Here is a 23,923-nt window from a genome sequence, read left to right as displayed (position 1 = left end):
TGCATAGCCTTACGGAACGTACTGATGATGTGTTATGTCTGCATGAAGGTATGGAAATACATACGGTGACAGGCAGGTAGGACAACGTATCATTGCTTTGGACAAACATTATTTGGTGCTGCTGACTTACATTTTTTTATATTTAGACCACTTCTATTATTGATGGCTATCTGGATGAGAAGAGAGTTTCAACCTGAATAACAATAAGTGATTATGAAAAAAGTTACCTACCCTACCTTTAAAAGATTGTTTGATAAACCCTGTCCACCTTGGTTACCGTTGCTTGTGCAGAATCAATGCAAACTCTGCTCAGTCATCCGACAAGAGAAGCCACATTTGAAAGTGACTACAAATAATCAAATTAGTGTGAAGTAAATGGAATAAATGTTTCTATAATTGCCACATTTCAAACACATTTGACAATGTTTCTGCAAAATGTCCATTGAAAACCATCCAAACACAAGTCTTCAATAGATCTGTATTAGAAAAGTGAAAAAGCTTGTCTGATAATATGGATAGCAGCAGTTACTAATGTATGATTGTTCAGTAACATTAAGATGGGGTTTAGCAATAACAATCAACAAATTGATCCTGTTATGTACAACTTACTGAAGTCCTGTCGTTCACTCAAACCCATTAAAAACGGCCCAAAAGCATTGCAGGTTCATGTGCAAACACATATGACTCATACGTTTGAGTGTTTTATGATGAGGCTGTTTCTTTATTTTCCTCTGAATAGATGATAGGAATGATAGCAGCAGTACATTAGCTTTTAAAGCAAAGGCGAACTGTCTCGGTTTTCTCTGAAAGTATCCTTTGCCTTTCCTCCATTCTCTTTTCTCAAGGGGCACTGGCATTCATTTTCTCCACACAACTTTCCCAGAAGGTCACCAGCCGATTATCCTTGTTGGCACAAAAGTCTGTGAAATCTCGTAGCAGGCGGTCGGCCAATTTCTCGTCCCCCAGAACGCCAGTTCTCCAGGCTTTGGTCAACATGGTATTGTAAGCCCAATTGTAGCCCACTCGCTCCTCAGAACCAAACAGGCTCTGATTGGCGGAGGTGGTGGAGTTACGGCGCCGCCGCTGCCCACTGGAGTATTTCCTTTTCGAGTAAGGCAGTTGAAGAAAAACTGTACCTGGATCAAAAGTTCCCGAGAGATAGCGACAGAGAGAGCAAGACAAAGAGATGGACAGAATAAAGTAACAAGAAAGATCATAGTATTTCCCACCCACCAAAGTTGATATTATTCATAAAAGCATGTACCTGTTACATGGATGTACTGGGGTTTATTCTCTGATGGAAAGTTAAAAGCTGATGCTGAGAACTTGTCTTGCACAAAGCCAAATCTTCCAAAAAAAAGAAAAAAAGGGAAGTTGTTTCAGTATGAAACACACAGGACAACACCTAGGGTGACCAGACGTCCCATTTTTCCCGGGACAGTCCTGTATTTCAGCTCTATTTTTAGTCCCGACTTATTATGAAAAAAATCATGTTCGTATTTTATCTTTCTTAAAATGTCTTTATTGCTAAGCGATAGAGTGAGTATTCTGTCACATGGGAATAGCCAAATCAAAGGTAGCCAATCACGTCCCATGTTACCATCCAAATCACAAATAACATAGTGAAGGCAGGATCCGACGCCAGTGTCAGTGATAGAGATCATTTGTGGAGCCCGTTTTTCCATTGCTCACAGAGGCAGCGCCGACATTACACCGCGCATACGTACAAAAAAAAAACATGTGGACACTGCACTGAGTGTCAGCAAATCTTTTGTGAAGCAAAGTTGCATGCAAGTGAAGGGCTTTTTCGGTAAGCTGACTTCACTGCGAAATTGATCAAGAAATTGTACGCTATGATCCGAAAATTTCTTCTGCTCACACCAAATCTGAGGCTTTAACACACAAACACACCGATACAGTATATATAGGCCTACACACGTGTAGATAAGATACTTTTGTGTGTGGTGGGGTAAGGGTGGGGGTGCCTGTCCCATGTTCCACTCTGAGAAATCTGGTCACCCTAACAATACCACTCTAAAAAATAAACTTAAGTTTGTTCAATTCACTAACGCAAAGATTAAGCAATAGTGATAGTGAAAAATACATGATATGCTCTCTTTACCTGGAGAGTACGGCCTCCTGAAACAACTGCATTCTGTCCCAGTATGTCTCTGGCTCAAACCCTACACAAATAAAGCAGTGCCGTAATGGAGGATATCATACGTCTACTTAACAATAAATGACAGTTCATTTATCAGTTCAAGAGTTCAATCCATCCAAGATGGTAAATTATAGAATTGTTGATTATAAATATACAAAACAGAATATTACCCAGAATATCAGTGCACTATGTATTTTTGTTTATTTATTATTAGTAACGTGCCCAACATTCCACACTTTGTTTTTTCAGTTAATTAAGTGCATCATCTGGGTATTTGAAGTGCACTTTTTCTTTTTGGAATTTTCAATGTGAACACACTACTCGCAGTATTTATACTATAAAATGGCATAGAATAGCGCATAAGTACGCAAATTGGGACACACCTAATGTATTTGCTAGATCTCAGAGACTTTTACAAACATCACAAGAAACATCTGTTACTTTTTCTGTCCTCACCCTCAAAAAGGTTATCACATCCCTCCTTTAGTAGGCACTGTATGTTTAGGGGGATAAACAACTGAGCACGGAGAGGGTCGCCATATAGATACGATGACAAAGCGAAGGGCACCTCCAACACAGGTACAAGCAGGAATCCGCAAGATGCCGCCTTTCTGTGCCAGCCTTGCACCTGAAAAAGAAGAGTGCAGTGCTTTATGTTTGTGTCCTTTCTTGATATCATCTAGTTCTAGTTATTGTCCTGATATTATAAAAATGTCATCCAGCACCTCATCACCTCACAGCCAACTATGTCAATCCTATGCTCACCATTTCAAAGAGTACAGCTGCAGTGACAGCCATCCAGTGCAGCTTGATCTCAAAGGCAGCATTGAGGGAGAAGTTGCCATGGTAATAGCAACTGCACCATTCCGTCCGATCACTGCGATTGTTGACATCAACGTCCAAGGTGACTGTTTTCTGCTCTGGAACTGTGGCAGCTGAGAGAGGAGGGGTAAAAACAGAGCGAGAAAGACAGGAAGAGTAGAAATGGCCAAGAGGATGAAATGACAATGAGGTCAGGCACAGAGTCATTAAGATAATAAATGGGTCAATGAAGAATAATTGTGATCGAGTTTATGACAGTAAGTGCTTAGTTCATGACATCTGAGACAATAAGCATTGTGAATGAATTGAAATAATGATTCTCAGACCAGGGATGATTTTCCATAATGCAAAGTATTAAAGGTAAATAAGATGTATGAAGCTTCCATGGCAGGAAAACACTGAAAGCTGAGTGCATCGGCACAATAAGCAGAAAGGCGACGGGTTGGCAGAATAGCTTTGCTTAGGTTTGGGAACAATGGAGGAACACAATTCATCCAGCGGGAACAGGACAGATGGAGGAGAGCAGGAAGGACCCATACCACGGCACTACTGGACCACAGCCACTACTTCACCGCACCATGCACTACTGGTGTACAAGACATCAATATGACAAACCTAAAACAGTGGATTGATTGGTGTACTGGGGCAATCAGTCCATGCTCTGATTTGAGGAGCTTGCGAAACAATTTGTCCCCTAATTGGGTAGAACCACAGCATTTAGAGAGTGCATGTACCATCACACTGATTGATGGCTAATTGTGTTTGTTATAATAGCAGATTTGCAAACACCGTCTACATCAATCAGTTAGAAAAGGGAGTCATGATGTCATCAACATGATTTGGGCATTGTGGGAATAAATAGGATAAACTAAGGGACTAAATTTCTACAACAGCATGCAGTCCTAGAATGGAGAAGAGTCACACAAAGTCAGATTATTAGATTTGAATACGTTAAAAATTCTTGATGGAAGGGGCTGAATAAAAAGCTTGGCGTTTCCTGAGAAGAATATAGCGCTGTATAGAGTTATACAGTGAAGTCGTTGCAACATTCATCTATACAAGTTAGTTGAGTTGTGTAAGTTTCCACGTGTGCATTGTTGTTTAGTAGCTTGTAGATGGTATGGGTGGTGTCTGAATGCTTTAGTAATGATTTGACTTTGTGGGACTCATTCACTTCACTAGCCTTCCCGAACTTTCCGGGGAGCGAGTGTGGCATGCTGCCTTAAGGTGCAGAGCATGGCTGCTCTGGGGTCAGAGCCGGCTGTGTGTACCTAGCAGTGCAGCAGCTTGGCTGCGTCCTCCGAAGCTGCGGCTGAAGGAACTATGCCTACTTGCATACGAGGCCGGCCGGCTGGGCAACCAGGGTAGCAGGAAGGCCGGTAAGTCACAGGGCCGACGTTCCTCCATAACAAAGGCCACCTCAAACCACTTCCTCTGGAACAGGGCGAAGTCCTCCAAAGCTGCGGCAGACCATACGTTGGCTCCAGCTGGGGGCAGCTGAGTTGTAGGGGCTGCAGGGAAAAGAGGTCTGTTTCATTGAGCGTGGAAGCACCAAGGTACAGTCATGCTTCCAACGGGATTGCAGACAGTGATATCTGCCCCCTGAATCAATCCCTGTTCAACACTGACATTGCTTAAAAATTGCTGGAGGTTGCAGTGTAACTGTGCTGTTGATTTTTAGAAGGCGTTCCTACTCTGCCTCAGTATCCAACTGTATCAGGTGGCAGATCACTGGATCACTTGTCTCGTGTCCCCAAAATCACCACTTTTCATTGAAAATAGACGTCTAGTTGCTTTGTTGATGCAAATCACTGTCAGTGTGAATGTCCCTTGATACAGTTGGACACAGTAGGAACGGCTAGCAGCAACCAACTTTACAGCAGCTTGGCAACCCCTAGCAAAGTAATCTTGACAGTCAAGTCGTTTCTTACCCCTCTCACTGTCTTTGTCCACAATCCGGTAAAAGTAGAAGCCATAGACAAAGGTTCTCATGGCATCACCGGAGGCATGAGTAATTAGACCTTCATCCAACATTTTCTATAGAAGCGTCAGAGATACAGTCAAGTTTTTAAATACAAGCACAGACTATTGTGACTTCTGCAATGTTCTCAATTTTACCTGCATGATTTCTACTGCAATGCCCTGTGTGGCGACATTCTCCACAGTGCTCACCAGCCAATGTACTACCTCAGCACTGACAAAGCAGTTGGGAGGCAGGCCACGCTGCTCTGGCAAAAGCTGCACTCCAGTGCTACAAGCACAGGAAATCAATTTAGATCACACATGGGTGACATAATAGAAGACTGATAAATAATTAAGGATTCAAAGACTCTCACGTGGGATGCTTAATGGCTTCCAGGATCTCCATTAGTGTGGAAGATGAGGAAAGACTCAAACCACTGGACCCTGACTGCCCCCTGCAAAGTAACATGAAAGTAGAACATTCTGAGTTGAATATATGAGAAGCCATGTTCTGACTGTCGGAATGAAGTGAGGTGTTCTCTTACCCAGTCTCTGAACCTGTGCCTGGGGTTGGGTCTCCTATGGCTTGGGACATAGCAGATGTTCTCTCACCTGGTTGGTTTCCTCCTTTGTCTGATAGCCCACCCTCAATGGAATTTGCTTGAACCTGTTCAGCGGGCAGCTGAGGAACCCATTGAGAATGTGTCAGATAAAATGTTGAAATGCAGTGTGCCTTCATCACTCCTGTGTTTCCTGCACAGGAACTAGCACATCTGACATTATCTATCTTCATGCAAACAAGTCTAAAACAGAACTACACAAGACTGACAAAGGTGCAAAATTATGAGAGATCTTCACGCTATCAGTATCCTGTGACTGGCAGGAATGCATCTTTGTGGTACTCTAGTATCAGACAGCACATCCCATGATAGACTCTATGAAGAATATTGCACAGTATAATGCCAAGAGCTGGTTCAAACCACCAGCTCCAATCTGACTAGTTGGTTGCTTTACAATTTCCAAAAGTCAGTTTTTGTCAGTCTGCCAGCGATATTGACCAGGTTGCTACAATGAGCACTCAAGATGAACTAGCGACTGAATTTGTGAAATTTATACATGGTTTGTGCCATTAAAAAAATGTCCTCAATCTCTTCTGTACATTCTGCTTTGTTTTCAGAATTACATATGAAATATCTGGTAATTGTCTACACACATTTTCTAACTATTTCATTTTGTCTTTGTAACTTCTCTCTAAAGATCACTATAAAATTATTTGAATGATTTGCCACTTTATTGCATGCTTGTCTATTACCGTGACATCATAAATGTTAGATTTATGTTTTTTTTTAAAAGCAAACTGTGATAAATGCTTTACATGTTGGTCCGATGGCCTCTTCCCATCTGCTCCTGGCCAGAATTAGCTGCAATGTGGAACAGTTACTGTATGCCGCTAGACAAAAATCTGGCTACGTGAGATTAGCAGTATTCTAAATGAGAACAGGATGTGAAGAGAGATTAAATGCAAAGTGCACATGCATTTTTCCACTGGCCAACCCAGAGTGGTGCAGTCTACAGAAGAACTCATAGAGGTTAGATGTTAAATGAAGTAAATCTAAAGAATCTAATATTTCTTTAGATGATTAGTATATATCAACAAACAGGGATGACTCTTCATTATCACTCTCACTATAAAAACACTAGATAGAAACACAAACCTTAACATTTTTAATGCCAGTGAGAGGTTTGACAAGTACACAGACATGCACACATGGTTTATACGCACGCACACACGCGAGTTGCAAGAGTCAGACGGCTTTCACAGAGCAGAGAGGGGGCAGTGACTGACCTGAGAGTTATAGATGTAGGAGGAACGTGGACTACGAATAAAGTCCAAAATGAAGGCAGCATCCTGTCAGCATATTAGGAGGAAAACACCAGAAAGAGAGAAAATGACCCCCAGAGATCAGAACAAGAACAAGGCAGGAATGAAAGAGGAAGAGGCAAAGGTCAAATGAAATTGAGGCAATGAAAGAGGAAGAAAACATAAACCCACTGCATATAATATCGACAATCGAATACAGGAAGACATAAAGAACCAAATGAAAAGTAGTGCTGTCAATTGATTAAAAATGTTGTATTGAACTGATCACACAGTATGCAACTAACAATTAAAAGACAATATATTATTGTGGCATTTTTATTCTGTTCCAAATACTGTGATCAGTCTTCAAACCAAACAGACAAAGACGAAAAAGCCCGCAAAAAAAGAGGAAATAGCCTGCAAGCTATACATATTGTACAAATGCAATAGGACTCTTCCCCACTCAAAAGCACAAGCATACACACAGGAAGCCAGGAACTAGTCCGTTTCGGCGGTCTGCCTCGGGCTCTCACCTTACGGGGGCTATCGACATAGGTGGTTGTCAGGGCAACGCTGGCAGCTTCACTGAAAGGTCCACATGGTTTCCCACCATGCTGGGCAGCAAGCTGCTGCTCTTCTAAACTCCTGCAGATCAAAGACATCTCACCAGCATTAGGAAAAACCTGGAATCTCTGGCATTTTATAAAACATTTACCATATGTGGCACTAGATAAAACGTGGCACGCACAAACACTTGTTTCTCATTGATTGTGCACTGCGGTATTTTATTTCCTTTGTTTTGCCAGCACAACTCACTTCTGTGTCTGATCCAGCTCCAGAAGTGCAGAAAGGGCAGAGGTGCCCTTTTTGCCCACAGGGGGTGCTATAGGCTCCGGGTTGTAGGATGAAAGGGCCCCTGTCACCTGCAGGCCTTTAATAGTAGCTCCTTTCTATAATAAACATAATAATAGTTATTTTATTGCCCAGATGGATGGTTTTATCCCTTTAATAAATCATTTGTGCTTATCCTGTAGCTGTGCACTCACACGGATAATACGATCAGATCGATGGCGCCGACGAATCCTGTTCAGGCCTTCCAAAAAGCGGATAAATCCATCCAAAAGAGACCAGTCCCCATTGCCAGAGAGGCCATCCCGCCCTGCCCCCGCCCCCTCCCCATATACGTCCCAGTGACCCTCACCATCCGCCACTCGCCTGGCTCCACCCGCTGGCAGCAGCAAGAAGCGTGTGCGCCAGAACTTCAAAGAGTCAATAAGACTGTGGAAGAGAGAGGAATGGGATCTTGTGGGAATCTATAGGTTTTGTGTCAGAGTTGTGATGCTAGTAAAGCCACTTGCCTGAAGTCCTCTGAGCCGGCAGAGCAGATGTACTGGTCCAGGTAGTTCCATTTGTACTCCTCCAGCCGCTCGTGGCTGAACTCAACCCAGAATGGCAGGAAGTGGGCGTCAGCATGCGGAGGGCACAGATTGTAGCTGTACTGAATCTGCGTGGATTCATATGGATACCTAAAGACAAACAAAAACACACTTGTAGGCATTTCTAGAATAACATATTTCATGAACTAAATCTGAATTACTAAAAGCTTCTACTGACTTTGGGAGGTAGCGGGTAACGGTAATGATCTTATCTTTAAGGCAGACTTTATGAAAGGTTCTCCCCATACTGAGCCAGTAAAGACTCTCTTCCTCCTCTGGTTTACGCCGAGACACCAGCCCTGAAAAGCAGACCTTCAAATCTCTCACCTGAATTATATTGGAGCATGATTTATGACAGGAAGGTTTCATAAACCAACTAGTATGCAGAGCTGAGGGGTGTCCAGCAGGGGATGTACCTCTGGAATAAAGGGGGCTGCTGCTGAGGGGCGGGGCTATAGCAGGCTGTGGCTTCCTGTTTGGCTGTACAATGATCTGGTAGCCTTGCATCAGTCGTTGACAGATGAACTCTTCAAACACCTGATGGGCCGTCATCACTGGAGACTCATCGTCACGTCTACATAAGATGGAGAGCACATACATTTTGGACTGAGATATTCAATATGTTTCGAATCTACAGTGGGCTTCAAAAGTCTAAGAATACTTGAGAATTAGCATTTTTCTAATTTAATACAATATTTCATTGCAAATAATGAATGCAAAGTTGAGTTCAACAGAAGCAAGAACGTGTGACTGTATTTACAAAGCTTTTCACATACAATTCACATACGGTCACCGTACTGTTTATTAGAAACCTAGAAATAGTGCAAAGTTGTAAAGTGTCCCTATTATGCTTTTTCCAATATTACCTTTCATGCTGTGTGTAACATCTGTGAATGTAAACAGTCTGCAAAGCTGTAAAGTCGAAAATGCATGATGAATAAAGTTATTGTCTCCTAAAAGTAAGAACTTCCTAAACGAGTCGTCAGGAATTCCAGTCTCACTTCCGTGACCTGCATACGTAACACAGTAACACATTTGCATAATGCCCGCCTACGGTCTTCATTGGCTGCCCAAGAACAATGTCTGCTTTGACCCACCCTCAAACACTGTAGCTGGTTTGTGTTGTGTACATGTCGAGAAGTCGCTGTTTTCTGCTCTGCAAAAGCAAATTCTCTTTGTAAACACTTCCAAAGGATCGGCGAAGAGTCAGTGGTTAAAATCACCACAGCGATACAACAGCAGAATAACCTTTTGACGACTGCTTTTCAAATCTTCGTGAGGTCTAAATGGGATTTACAAAATACTTATCCATTAAAGATAGGATAGTACCCACTTTATTTGGGTCAAATTTCTCATCAGAATCACAACCTGTAAGTATGATTTATTATTGATGTATATATTTTCTACTGGGTGTTCAAAATACGTAGTTTTGTGTTTTATATTGTGTAGTTCTCCGGCTAACTCACGTCCTACTGAAATACTTCCGCAAATCAAGCTGAAGTCATCCTTGCGATGGAGGTTCGGGTTGAATAACTAGATCTTCCAATGTTTCATCATCGGACTCACACTCAGATTAATATGGTAAAATTGACGCCATCGTTAGATTCGTTACTGTCCTGTCAGTGCGTACAATCGCTGAGGATTTAGGAAGCCTCCGGAGATGAAGTTCGGTTATGGTAATGGCTGTTTCGTTTCCGACACGTGCTATAAGCGGTCAACCAATCACAACAGACTGGGCCCTCTGGCCAATCAGAGCAGAGCAGCTCACGGAAAGAAGGGATGTAGAGAGACTGAATCCTCTGGCAAGTCGTTTGAGAATCATTGAAAAATGTGGTGTATATTATGATAAAATTAAAGTGTCTTTTGACCTTTTGATGCATGTAAACCTGTTGTAGGAACCTTTAAAACAGCATAATAGGGGCACTTAAGATATTTCTCAATCACTTTTTGGCATAACGTTTAATTGATTCATGAGCGGGGACAATGAAAAATGGAAGTATTAATTTTTCACATTGGGATTTTTCTTTTCTTTTTTAAATCTACGTTAAAGAGTTATAAGCCATGAGCCAAATCAACCAGGTATGAGCTGAATCGCAACATTACAAACTGATTTGAAGCAAAAAATTATTACAAAATCAGACAAAAAGACAAAAGTACAAGGCTGTGTAACAGCTTTCATGAGGGAATGAACAACAATCCAATGAAGCACTGCGAAAGATATTAATTTAAAAAAAAATTGGATAAGTGGCAGGTGCTAAAGTGCTCGTTTAATGCAATTTTCTTGTTGTGATTCCCTGACTGATGGAGATTTCTCTGTAGAGTCTTGGGCAATGCTGTTTTTCCCGCAGGAATTCCAGTTAAACATGATTAATAATGGGAATATCTGACTTTAACCAAGCATATTGGCTGATAACCAATATAGTGCGGCTATATTGTGCATCCCCTAAAATATAATTGAAAGTAATATGACAGACATAATGTTTTGACCCAATGTGTTTGTACCTGTCCAGGTCAGTGTGTGGCAGCAGGTCGTAGCAGCCCTCTGTGTAGTCGTTCTGCAGGGTTTGGCGGTCGGGAAAGTAATCAGTCGTGAGGGGGAGGCAGGCAGGAGTGGTGAGGGACTTCCAGTCCACCCCGACCGTGCAGCAAAAACTAGGCACTGTCGGAGGGGCAGACAGCAGCAGGACTTCAGGGGCACCCCCACCACACACACAAACACAGAACAGCACACACGCAACAGACCACATCCAAAGCACATTCACACATACGGCCCGAAAGAAAATTAGCAGACAGGTTGAGAGAGAAAGAGACAGAAGAAGAGAGGGTGTACAGTTTCAGGCAGACAGACATAACAACACACAGAACGAGGATAAAGAAAGACAGAGAAAGTGGGAAAAGAAAAAGGAGTGTGTTACCATTATTGTTGTAATTGAACTGAAATTACAGTGACTACTACGTGCAAAATTAACATGCAATAAAAAGCACTGTGAGCATCGTGACATCACTGATGATGAGTAATAAGTGTGAACGGCCGTCTGTACAAACACACAATTGGCAGAAAAGATGACCAGTACTGTAGTGTTCAGGCAAGGCATGCGTGAGAATCTGAGTGGAGCAGTGTCATTCTACATACTTGTGATTGGTGATTTTATTGAGGGTTATAAAGCTCGTGAGCGGGAGAGAATTGAAGTTTGATACTTGATTAGACAGAAAGGGGAATTTAGGAAATAGAGGAATCCCCAGGAAAGGGGAGGGATGGTACAGAGGGAAAGCCAGAAATCCCAGACAAATCCAAGGTGGAATTCACTAAGAATGAATTGCGGCCACCAATATTGATGTTTAGTTGTCAGTTTTAGCACCTGTGCATTACACTCAGCACACATATTTTCTTTTGTTTACAACCTTTTTTTTATAGAATAAATGTTTAATACTTTTTTGTGATTATCACTAGCCGATTAACGTGCTAGCTTAACTAGACATCTCGTTCATGAACTAAATGATTTGGGTCATCGTGTTTATGAAGGAGGGTCTCACTCATAACACAAAAAGACCTACTGGCATAATGATAAAACCTGCAGAAAAAGTCAGTGAACAAATCAATAAATAGATTCAGAAGATTGGAGTCAATGAAATGAATCAAAATCCCCACCACAAGTCTTTAGTAAAGACACCAATAGATGGTTGAATACAGTCGATTCAAGAAAGAACAGACCTATCACAATTCAGTAAACAATTGTGTTGGTGAATCTGTTGCTTAATTAAGATCAAATAAAAATCTAAACAATAATGGTGTTGTAATGTGCATGGTGTGTGAATAAGATTTAGGCATATTGATGCTAAAGTGGCGCAACTATTCAGTGAATTCCCCCAGAGGTTTTGGACCAGGACCACCTTTTTCGCTCATCAAACTTCCACCCATAAACAACACAGCCACTCAGCTCCACTGATGTGATCTACCGCACTGGCTTGAGATACTCAAACCACCTTATACAAAGATAAAGAACAGTGATTCCCTCACAGACAAAACTGATTTTAACTTCCAAACCTAAAAGTGCACAGGTAAGTGCGAACCCAGCCTTAAACACCTTAAATCACTCAACCATAGATCCCAGAATTCCTGTCCAAACCCCCTCCCCTTTGAAATATGAATGCGTTTATGTGATTTGCAGATAATGAATATATATTTCTGAGGTTATATATGTGTGGTATATTATCATTCACGTGGAAGTGGATGGATACTGGAGATGCGATTGTGTTTTTGAGTCTCTTCACTGATGGGGAAGAACTCACTCGGATCTAGACTGCTGGAATAATCCTCAAAGGAACCACGGTTCACTGGTGTTCCTACAAAAGCAAGAGCAGTAACAACAACTGAACTCAACTCAACCTCTGGCTCTTACAGAGAACATGCAAGTCATTTAATGACTCGTACCAGATAATTTAATAAAAGAAATTAGAAAAAAGGACAGTGGCCCCAAAAAGCATCCGGTACTCATACTTAAAAATGTACGAATGTTATATAGGTGTGGAAATCGTAAGGAATTCTGATTCCTCAAGAAATTCGGGATTTTAATGGTGCATTAACAAATGCAATTCCTAAAGGCACAGTATGCAAGTAAGTTTCGCTGCTAGAGGTCGCTTATTCAAAGGCGTAGCTTGATGGCACCGTGAATTAGCGTAAAATCATGGGAGTTGTTGTCTTCACCTCCTCAACAAGCCGATGGAAAGCAATCCAACGAAACTCAGGCAGAAATCATGTTCATGGATAAGCTAATGTATTAAAGTTTTATTAACGTTACTGTGGTATGAAGCAGAGGGGCTGAGAGCCTGGGAAATTTTACGTTACAGGTTTTATTACGCTCCTTTTGTTTTGTTGTTTTTTATGTTTATTTTACGATTAAAGTTACGTTTAACGTTCTCCTCCTCCTTCCCTGAACTTTGTTACAGTTACTTTTGACTTGTCACTTCAATTCAAAGTGATTTATTTAATTCTAATGAAATAGCTACATAGTAACTTTTAAGATTTAAGTTAAGTTAAGATTTAAGTCTCAGGAGTGTAAAAAAAAAACTAAAAAGGACTGGTTCACAAAATTCGTTCAAGAATCAGTCATTTGAGAATCAGCAGCATGTTTTTTGATTCACTGCAAAATAACAAGATTCATCTGTTTGGGACTTTGGCTACACCACTCATGTAGCATATTTTTTGATTTGCTACAAATAACCGACTCATATGAGCAGAGGTGGACAGTAACAAAGTACATTTACTTAAGTACACTTTTTGAGTATCTGTACTTTCCTTGAATATTATTTTTTCTGGAAACTTCACTACATTTGAAAGACAAATATTGTACTTTTTACTCCACTACATTTCTGTCAAGGTCCTTGAGTAAAATGTAGTTATGTTAGTCATGGCATGATTTTTTTTCTGTCTCTAAAACGTTATTGGATTTTTGCAGGTGACATCAGTAATGTCTATCAGTCTATCAGTAATCACTCTTGTATGGCCACGTGTCGTGAAGTTTGACGATTTGTGCGATTTCTCTCTATTAGTGATCTGTGAGAGACAGTATCGTTGTCACAACTAATGGTTTGAAAGTTTTGTTTTCATGGCAAATAAGTATTTCTGTTTTGCTCTTTGTTAAAGCAGTATTGCTGTTGGGCAGTTATACAGCTATTTTAAACAGGGGTTTTGTATTTACAGACCACTTGATTCAAATGTGCATGAATGGATACACATAGATGTGTACTTCTTTTGTTGGGGTGGTAGGAGCGTTAAATAAATAAAAAATGAAGATGACTATCGCTGTCTTTTTTTGGCAATTCAGTTGTTTAATTTCTATAGGTTTTATGACATTCTAAAAGCTTCCACAGATTCCAAAAATTCCACAGATACTACAAACTAGAAAGTGTATTCCTTAGGTTGCTTCAGAGGCATAAGGTACTGTAATTATTACATACAACAATGTAACAATAATAAAACAATGCACTGACATTTACTTTTTACTTTTGATAAAAACAAGTACTTCTGTACTTTTACTTATGTAAAAATCGGTCTTTATAACTTTTACTTGTAATGGAGTAATATTTGAGTAATAATAAAGGGCTAGAAATAAATTTATCCTAACTTCCTCGTCATCATGGAGAGCGCAGTTCATGGTTGCATAGCAACGACAGACGCCACGGGAGCGCAAGCGCTTGTAGAAAGGAGAAAGTGTGCTTTCCACATGTTTTTAGACGCGATATGTGAACAGTCCCTAATTCATAATAAACTGAGAATCTATTTGGTTTAAATTATTGTAATTATTTTATTTATGCTTAAATATTTATTTTCAGACTTTATTTTCAAAATTTGAATTATGCTTAAATATTTAGTTTCAGTATTTTCAGCACTGAACTTCTTTTTTTTTGTTCTACCTCACGTTTTTAATATTTGTCAAATACAGTTTTTTTAAGTTCAATAAATGTTCCTTTTTTAAATTGAGACTTGTAACATTTGTTATCATCATGTCATTTTTATGATGTAAACTGAGAGAGCAAAAGCAGTATCGGCTCCAAATATCCGCCCAAGAAAATCGGTAACCCATATCGGTCATCAGCTAAGGCTGATGAAAAAAAATCGGTATCGGCATCGGCACTAAAAAAATCCATATCGGTCGATCCCTAAACGCTATATATTTTTTGATTCACTACTAAGAAACAGCTCATAAGAGTTATTTGTCCGGGAGGGAACCAGACTACACTTGTCGTGCTACATATTTTTGATTCACTACAAAGAATCAGCTCATAAGACTCACTCTGACATTCATATAATCATAAAATGTTTAAATATCTTTTAGGGCCACTGTATAATAAAGAGGTTAAGTAAGTGAAAATACTGCACCAGTGCTGTTGCTACTAGCTGGACTTCCAGATACATTGTCAGGAACTCCACTGATGTACAGTCCATTCTCTCCTACGTAACGGGACGCTGTCCGCTTGCTATAACACACATTTACACCATTATTAGACTCTCACTGCATCATGTTGGCGCATTTTTCCTCTCCAAATATCCTCTCGCTCATCTGTGCGTGACTGACCTTCCTGTGGCTTCATGATAGGCCAGTTCCAGCAACTCTGCAGAGGTACGAGCCGGGTCTCTCTGCTCACTGCCCTGCAGCTCTGCCATGTTCTGTCGTGTCTGATGGTGGATCTGGATTGCCTCTCCAGAAGGACCTTGAACATCCATACAACATTATATAAAACATGTAGAGAATAGACTCTAGTGACAGTTTAGTGGTCATTAGTTTGCATAATATTTGCCCACAAATTGACCAATCAGAAGCAAGTATATATGTATCCCTTACCAATAGGAAACGTGTGCATCCAGCGGCGGCGGTTGGAGGTGAGTTTCATAGGCATACGTGAGGGGGCGAACGGGTTGATGAGGGCCCTCTGGGGCGTGTAACCGCCTGGCCGTACATGCAGGGTGGACTCAGCGCTGCCCACCGTGAAGCGGCCCGGAGCACTGAAATCCCTCTGGGATTCTACCATCTTTTCCAGCAATTCTGCAAAGACAAGCGTGACGAGAAGCATTGAACATCAACCAGACGTTTCTGTCTACATCAACACATAGGTGCACACTGAATGGTTCTGTACCTCTTGTGCAGCTGGTGTACCCCAGGGAGCTGCTGACCTCGTATTGGCCCTGAGACGGGCGTGGGATGAGCAGGATGTTGGAGATGTGTCCCAAACTGTCATCTGACGTCAGGCTCCTCTGTTCATCTGGTCCAGTAGGCCTGGCTGGGGGAGAGCTGCCCATTACGCCTCCACCGACATCAGATGAGCCCCAGCTTTTCCTGCTGGCTGACTCCCTCTCCCGACTCGACCTGACACACATGATCACAGGCTAAACGTATAAACTGCCATATAAATGGAGGAAGTTGGGTCAAATACAAAAAACAACAGGATTTTTATCCTTTTCATGTACCTGAAGTTGGTGGACCTCTGGGCTCTTGAAGGCCCAGGAAGTCTGAAGACCTGAGCATCGTACGCATCATAATCCACCTGGATTGGAAGGCTGTTCTCAGCATCTTTTGGAGAACCAAGAGCTGAGCAAGACAAATCCAGGTCAGTCAATTCACGGCACACCCATTTACAACCTTAAAGTGACGCAAATTACTTACAATGTTCTTTGCTGCTTCTGGCTTTTTCAGCTTGAGCCTTCAAATGAAAAGGCATCAGAGTGACAGCAGCTTCATTAGCAGTTTTACAAGCATTAAGTCATTCTTATAATAACAACATTACAAAGTCACAAGGTGTTGTCAGTGTAAGTGTGATATTTCTAACCTTCTTTCCAGCCAGCTTGATCCGTGGTGTAAAACAGCTGCATGAGTTCTGGCTCTTTGATGTGTAAAAGCTGTAAAAAACATATTTATTATACTAAGTTCATCTACATTAACCTGTGAATCTTTAATGCTAGGGCTGGGTAACATGGACAAAAATATTATCACAATATTAATTTAATCAACTAGTGTCCAATCAAATTAATTCATAAAACTTTAACAACTTAATCAATCTTTTAAAATGTAATGAAAATATAACAATTAATTTACAAAACATTGCATTTTTAATTTTTTGTCAAACAAGGTGCTGCCAAACAGAATTGTATCCTGTATAAATTAAAGGTGCAGCGAGTGATTTCTGAGAAACGCTATTGAAAGTGGATTGGACCGAGCAGAACAACACACTTGTAGTCAATCAGTAGTAGGGGGCGATTGAATGGACGATTCATGATGGGGGAGGAGTTTTTGAAGAAAGACAATAGAAAGAGAGATGGCTGAGAGACATTACAAAAGAGAAAAGCTCATCAGAATATCACTGGAAAAATGAAGGGTTATGATCAGGAATGAGCTTTACGACCCGCATTAATATTAGAAAAGAGAGACCTAACCGGGAAGGCCTGAAAACAGACACAGAGGTTGCGTTGTTTCTGCTCCATACGTGAGTAGCATTGGTTTTGCTGTTCTTGTAATGTTAGATATAGGAACAGGACGAATGTCATTGTTTGTCTGGAGCTGGTGTGCGGCTGGCAACAACAAACTCTTGCTTGTGTACATGCTCTTGTGTACTGCGTGTTCATTTTTTGTTCTTCCTTGTCGTTCGCCATCTTTGTATTATTTTTCCTGCATTATTTTACTTCGCTTCAGCTACGATAAAGAAATATACACACTTGCATTGCGCGTTCATGCCCTTCGGGGGCGGAGCAATGAAGATTTCAAATATTTACAGTGTTTCTCAGAAATCACTTACTGCACCGTTAAAACACAAATAAAAATATTGCTTGTATGATATTTGTTAAAATAATAATAATCAATATAATGTTTTTATAAAATACATTATTATTTTACTATAATATAAATATATATATATATAGTATAATTCTATAGAAAAAAATGGGTGCAGGGACACCAGCCCATATCAATGACACTCAAAAATGGATAAATTGGGCCAGTAAGCAACCACATAGTAACCACCCAGTAGTTGGTACTGTAGCAACAACTCTCAAATCTCACCTATGGTTGATCCAGTGAGGCAGGTTGTAGTCATCGCCAATTCTGGAGTCTCCGTGCACTGTGCGGTTATGTAACTAATACAAATTATACAAATAAAAATGAAAAATTCTCACCCTATTCACAAGTATTAAAACATTCATATCTGATTTAATGCTCAAATGCCAACCTAATATGGCGTTAGGTTTGCTAACCTTGAAGAGTGGAACAGCGTGGAGAGGCTGCTCTCCCATGCATACCAGATCAACACCGATGCCTGTTAGGAAAATACCATACCATTAGCATCCGCCGCAGTTCTACAAGACAAACAGCGATTGTACAATGCACTCACTGACCATTGTCGATCATGCGCTGTTTGGTGAGTATCATGAGCAAGCGGTCCACCTCGAACACGCCCACTCCTGGAGTAATGACCACCGACATCTGACCCGTACGATCAAAGTTACGGTTGATGTAGTGCTTATCAAAGACTGAAAGAGACCAATCAGGACACTGATATCAGGACAAACAGCTCTACTGAACTGCCGTGGGTAAAGACAATGGACTAAATACACAACTACAAACCGTTGAAAGACAAGTTTATAGCTTCCAGATAATTTCCCTGAGCAGAAGTGGAATTATGCCCACATGGATATCCATCTGCAATATTGAGACATGAACAAAAATGTGTTTGTAAATCTGCTTGAGTTTACAGAATTGCAATAATGCCATATTCACAACACACATCTTTCCACGCTCGCTGCCAAAGGAGTATGCTTTGCACTCAACTGTAAAAACGAAGTATACACAGGCCTTAAGAGACTTCTTTCAAAATTACAAAAAAAATCCTTACGACCCCAAACTTTTGAACGGTAGTATATAAATCAGGATTGGATATACATACGCACCTGCTACTTTAAGACGCACCAGTACGGGATACTGTATGAAAAGCTTTTTAATGGTGATGAGTAGAGACGTCCACTCATCACGTCTTTCATTTTGGGCCACCACCCTGGAAGGGAATAAAAATAAGGACGGCTGCTTAAACCAGTACAAAGCAGCAAGTCTTAAAGGGACAGTTCACCCAAAAATGAAAATTCTGTCATTAATTACTCATCCTCGTGTCGTTCCAAAGACTTTCGTTCATTTTCTGAAAATAAATGAAGATCTTTTTGTTGAAATCTGAGAGATTTGTGTCCCTGCATTGACAGTCTACGCAACTACCACTTTGATGCTTCAAAAAGTTCATAAAGAGATCGTAAATGTGAATTGAGCGGTTTAGTCCAAATTTTCTGAAGAGACTTGATCGCTTTATATAATGAACAAATTTAATTTGACTTTTATTCACATATAAACATTCATCAACTCACACATCAGTTGTGGTAAACGTGTTCGCTTGACGTGCAAGAACCAATGAGTTTCATTCTCATGTGTTACACAGCACGTTTGAGCTTCAGCAAGAACCAACGAGGTTCATTCTCGTATTTTGAGCTTCAGCAAGAACCAATGAGGTTTGTTCTCACGCGTCAAGCATGTTAGGTTGAGCTTCCGTTTTTGTTCAATTATCAATGTTTATATGTGAATAAAAATCTAAATTCAATCTGTTCATCATACAAAGCAATCGAGGCTCTTCAGAAAATTTGGACTAAACTGCTCGATTCATATGGATTACACAGTGTCCTAACCAGACGTTATACGATAAGATTCCATCAACAAACATGACTATGAGAAGCGATAAAGTCAATCAAAAATACCAGCCAATCAGGAGAGCATGTGGGCAGGCTCTTTTTGCAAGCTCCCTGCCCTCACAATGAAATGGATAATTACATAATCAAATTTATGAATACTACACCATTTTAACATCATTAAAAATACATATTGAGAAAAATCTTTGTCATAGAATACACTTGTCTGTTCTCAACGAGTTGACAGTTTAAACATTTTTGTTTCCTTTTATTTATTTTGAAGATCTGTTCATTGTTGATTTCAGTACGGCTATAAAAGAGACACAAAATGATATTCAAACTCCCATTAAACGCTTTTAACAATGAATAAAGCACATAAACAGTAGCTCGGATTATCATTATTCTTTGTGTTGTTGTTGCAGCTGCGACGTAGCAGAAAAATAGAAACCGTTTCGCATGTCACCATCTTGTCTAGTTAGGACAAAAACTCTGATTAACATGGAAAAGATACTGGTTAGGACACGGTGTTAGTTTTACGATCTCTTTATGAACTTTTTGAAGCGTCAAAGTGGTAGCTACGTAGACAGTCAATGGAGAGTACAGAACTGGCTCAGAGTTATTAAAAATAACTTCATTTGTGTTCTGAAGATGAAGGAGTCTTACGGGTTAGGAACGACATGAGGGTGAGTAATTAATGACAGAATTTTCATTTTTGGGTGAACTACTGCTTAATGAACTTCCAGACCTGTAGAAATCCTCATAATACCGCCCATCATGGTCTTGTCGGACTGATGCTCTTTGCATCTCTGGGAACTCTTCTACATGAAGAAGAAGACATAATCAATTATTATTATTCAAATTATACAACCCGGCAGTGTTTTAAATATGAAACATTTACCCAGTGATTTGGCCGAGTAGAAGGTTCGAGAGAACAGCACTACTGTAACCTCATGACTGCAGTTCTTCTCCTAAAATTAGAGTTACACGTTAACAAAATGCCATAATGCCAGTGCATTGAGTGATATAAGCAGCTATAACATTATTACTGGTCAATGATGGAGTTGACACTCACTTTCCATTTGGCAAACAGATCGGAGAGGAAACCATTGACAGCTTTCTCAAAGTAAAGATCACCTGTGAATTAAGACAGCAGCTTATATGATCTTAAATAACAGATTTATTCTTCAAATACACATAATGGTAAAAAATGTCTCTTTACCATAGATATCAAAGTCCCACATCTCACAGCTCATTTGAATGAATATATAAACCATCGCAGAGGTGGATCGAAAAACAACCTAGGTGGAAAAAACAGTCATGACATGTGAAAAAAAGTGATAATAACACTAATTGCATTTCCAAAGAGACATTCTCACCCTTGTATCTTCACTAATGTAGCCACAAGTGACCTTCTCTCCTTTAACCCACAATTCACTGGCCTGGGCCCTGAAATCATGATAAAACCATTATTATTTTAGTTAAACATATACTACCGATCAAAAGTTTGGGATTTGTAAAACGTTTTAATATTTTTTATATTAATATTAGCTCAACAAGGCTCCATTTATTTGATAAAAAATACAATAAAAACAGTAATATTGTGAAATATTATTACCATTTAAAATAGCTGTTTCTATTATATAATGTAATATAATGTAATATTGTAATGTGGTGGTTGAGGAGAGATCCCCTGATATGATTGTACAGCGCTTTGGGTGTGCAGTGTTACATATGAAAGCGCTATATAAATGCCTCATTCATTCCTTCATTCATATATTTTCAAATGTAATTTATTCCTGTGATGGTAAAGCTAAATTTTCAGCATCATTACTCCAGTCTTCAGTCACATGATCCTTCAGAAATCGTTCTAATATGCGGATTTGCTTAATTTCTTATTATTATCAATGTTCAAACCGTTTTTGCCATGATTCGATTTATTTCAGGATTCTTTGATGAAAGTTCAAAAGAACAGCATTTATTTGAAATTGAAATCTTGATTATCTTGAATCTTGACCCCAAACTCTTGAACAGTTGTGTATGTTATGAGATAACACTTCAGAGATTGACCAATCACATTGGAATATTCCAGACAGCTTGTAATAATGGATGTTGTTACCTGATTCCTGCAAACTCTACTTTCTGTGTCACATACGCACATGTGCTCACCTGAAAGAACATCATGGAGACATAAAGACCACTGTGAGGCATCAAAAATGAACATTTCATGCAGATTCTACTCACTAAGCTCTTCTTCAGTCTCCACATGTCTCCTCGTCCAATATACTGATCTTTGAAGGTGAGCTCCACCAGATCCAAAGTCACATCCTGTTCAATTTCAAATGGAGCATTTAGGTAATAGGGTATGAGAAGCTGTGCAATATTGTGAATATATTCTGTAAATAAATTGTACGACATTGTGCATTAAAGAGTACTTCTATATAAAATACCTTTGGATCTACAATATTGATGATGACGTCCTGGTAGGCGCGAAGCTTGAAGGCTTGAGCCACTGTCTGATCTACACTGATAGTTTCTGTTGGTGGAAAAATGAACACTGAGATGAAGCTGGCTAATAGTTACTAGTACAGAAAATTACACAAATTTAAAATTCACCTTTCTGCAGGTCTTCTTTTAAACTCTTGACCTGCAGCAGCAGAGGACTAAGACAAAGAGATTAAAAATACAAGAATACAGTATTATCAAGAAATATACTACTGTACAAGACTATATTCAATATTGCATGATACAAGACAATCAAAGAAATGCTTAGACAAAATAATCGATTTTTTCACAGTGCAGTTTCATTTCAGGTTTCAGATTTTAGTTAACTTTTTAGTTTAGTTAAGATTTTAGTTTAGTTTAGTTAAAATATGACGTGTAATAGTTTTTTGACGATTGTAGGATTAAATGGGACTTTTTTCTAGACATTGGCGGTCAAAACTCAAAACTGTAAGTCTCTTACACACTTACCAAAGCTGCATTTATTTGATCACAAATGTGATAATATTGTGAATTCTTATTACAATTTAAACCAATTGTTTTCTATTTGAATATATTTAAAAATGTAATTTATTCCTGTGATGTTAAAGCTGGATTTTCAGCATCATTACTCCAGTCTTCAGTATCACATGATCCTTCAGAAATCATTTATTATTATTATTATTATTATTATTATTATTATTATTTATTTATTTAATTTTTATCGCAGATGAGAAATGTTTCTTGAGCATCAAATCATCATATTAGAATGATTTCGGAGGATCATGTGACACTGAAGACTGGAGAAATGATGCTGAAAATACGGTTTTGATTACTGGGACAAATGGCATTTTAAAGGGATAGTTCACCCAAAAATGAAAATTCTGTCAGTAATTAATTAACTAATTAAAATAGAAAACAGTCATTTTAAATTGTAATAACATTTAACAATATTGCTGTTTTTATTGTTTTTTTTTATCAAATTAATGCAGCCTTGGTGAGCATGAGACACTTATTTTAAAAAAACGTTACACAAATCTTCACAACTCCAAACTTTGACCGCCATGACCTGAAATCACCAAAAAGCTTCTCTCACCTGTACTCATCACTTGGATGTGCAATCTCAACAAAATCCCCCAGTTTAACATGAGGAAAGACTTTAGGATTCATTATCAACTCATCCTCTGTGGAGAAACAATGAGTGTAAAGAGATGTATGCAAAAACACAAGCGGGCGTCATAAACTAAAACTAATTCAGTTGTTATGTATTAAGAATATATATTACGTATTAAGAATATTCTCACCACTTCCTCCGAATCCTTTCTTGTGCACCACCAGCTTGAAGGACTTGACACTTGCCTTCATGGTCACTGTCATTGTAGTCGTCAGTTGTACAAGCACACACACATTTACATGCAGAAAAATGTCCAGTGGTGAAGCAGTCTGCAGAACTTCATTTTTATTGCTCTATTCTTCCAATCGACATGCTATGCATGAACAAGTTTCAAATAACACTTAAAGTGCTTGGAAATGAAGAAGCACAATCAAACTCATGACAGTCTGTCATTCTGCTTTTTGTTTACAAGTCGCGTGACGCATTTCTTCCAACCGTGAGGACGCTTTGCAAAGACGTTTTCCAATTGTAAGACAATAAGGTAGAGTAGATAATCGTTTATAAACTGACGATGCATAGTTTAACATACATCTTCCATAAATAATGCAACATTTGCACTGTTTTCTGAACTGAGCGTATAGTTGCTTCTTCGGGTTTATAATATGGAGTTGGACAGCGCCGCATAGCGTGCTGGAGACTCACAGTCATGTCTAAATGACTCGAGTACAGCTTTCCTCAGTCGCTTAACGTTAGGTACATTTCTTGAATCATCCTTAAGATTTGCAAACCAGTTAGTGCGTTTTTCAGTGCTTTTTTTGGGTTACCTGCAAAAGCCTGTAACTTAGTCCATCACTTAAAGTAGGCTAAGTATTTACGT

At 39.5% G+C, this 23,923-nt stretch overlaps 1 protein-coding gene across 7 annotated transcripts; it reads right to left on the bottom strand.

The window, feature by feature from the left end:
• Positions 1-464: 464 nt before the first annotated feature.
• depdc5 (DEP domain containing 5, GATOR1 subcomplex subunit) lies at positions 465-23,728 on the bottom strand. Of its 7 annotated transcripts, none has more exons than XM_084400675.1 (42): positions 23,237-23,728; positions 23,029-23,116; positions 22,068-22,114; positions 21,902-21,987; positions 21,696-21,779; positions 21,571-21,620; positions 20,831-20,900; positions 20,674-20,752; positions 20,527-20,588; positions 20,353-20,422; positions 20,200-20,272; positions 18,678-18,781; positions 18,355-18,429; positions 18,126-18,260; positions 17,985-18,046; positions 17,794-17,867; positions 16,568-16,637; positions 16,405-16,441; positions 16,209-16,329; positions 15,878-16,107; positions 15,586-15,786; positions 15,319-15,454; positions 15,123-15,220; positions 12,533-12,586; positions 10,745-10,928; positions 8,659-8,816; positions 8,421-8,541; positions 8,165-8,332; positions 7,853-8,084; positions 7,623-7,756; positions 7,340-7,451; positions 6,792-6,854; positions 5,491-5,627; positions 5,320-5,400; positions 5,102-5,234; positions 4,915-5,020; positions 4,255-4,494; positions 2,927-3,096; positions 2,618-2,789; positions 2,123-2,183; positions 1,265-1,347; positions 465-1,136 (listed from the first exon to the last, which is right to left on the bottom strand). In XM_084400675.1, the coding sequence occupies exons 1-42, from the start codon at positions 23,307-23,309 to the stop codon at positions 841-843; spliced, it is 4,830 nt and encodes a 1,609-aa protein (XP_084256801.1). In that variant the 5' UTR covers positions 23,310-23,728; the 3' UTR covers positions 465-840. The 7 variants fall into 7 exon arrangements, with proteins under 7 accessions (XP_084256801.1, XP_084256803.1, XP_084256802.1 ...); XM_084400677.1 differs by having other exon boundaries at positions 4,315-4,494; XM_084400676.1 differs by having other exon boundaries at positions 10,745-10,901.
• Between the last annotated feature and the right edge of the window lie 195 nt (positions 23,729-23,923).

This window comes from Rutilus rutilus, assembly GCF_951802725.1.
Source record: "Rutilus rutilus genome assembly, chromosome: 25".
NCBI classification, from domain to species: Eukaryota; Metazoa; Chordata; class Actinopteri; order Cypriniformes; family Leuciscidae; genus Rutilus; species Rutilus rutilus.
Note: the sequence above shows the minus strand (reverse complement) of the source record. Positions and strands in the feature narration are given on the sequence as shown.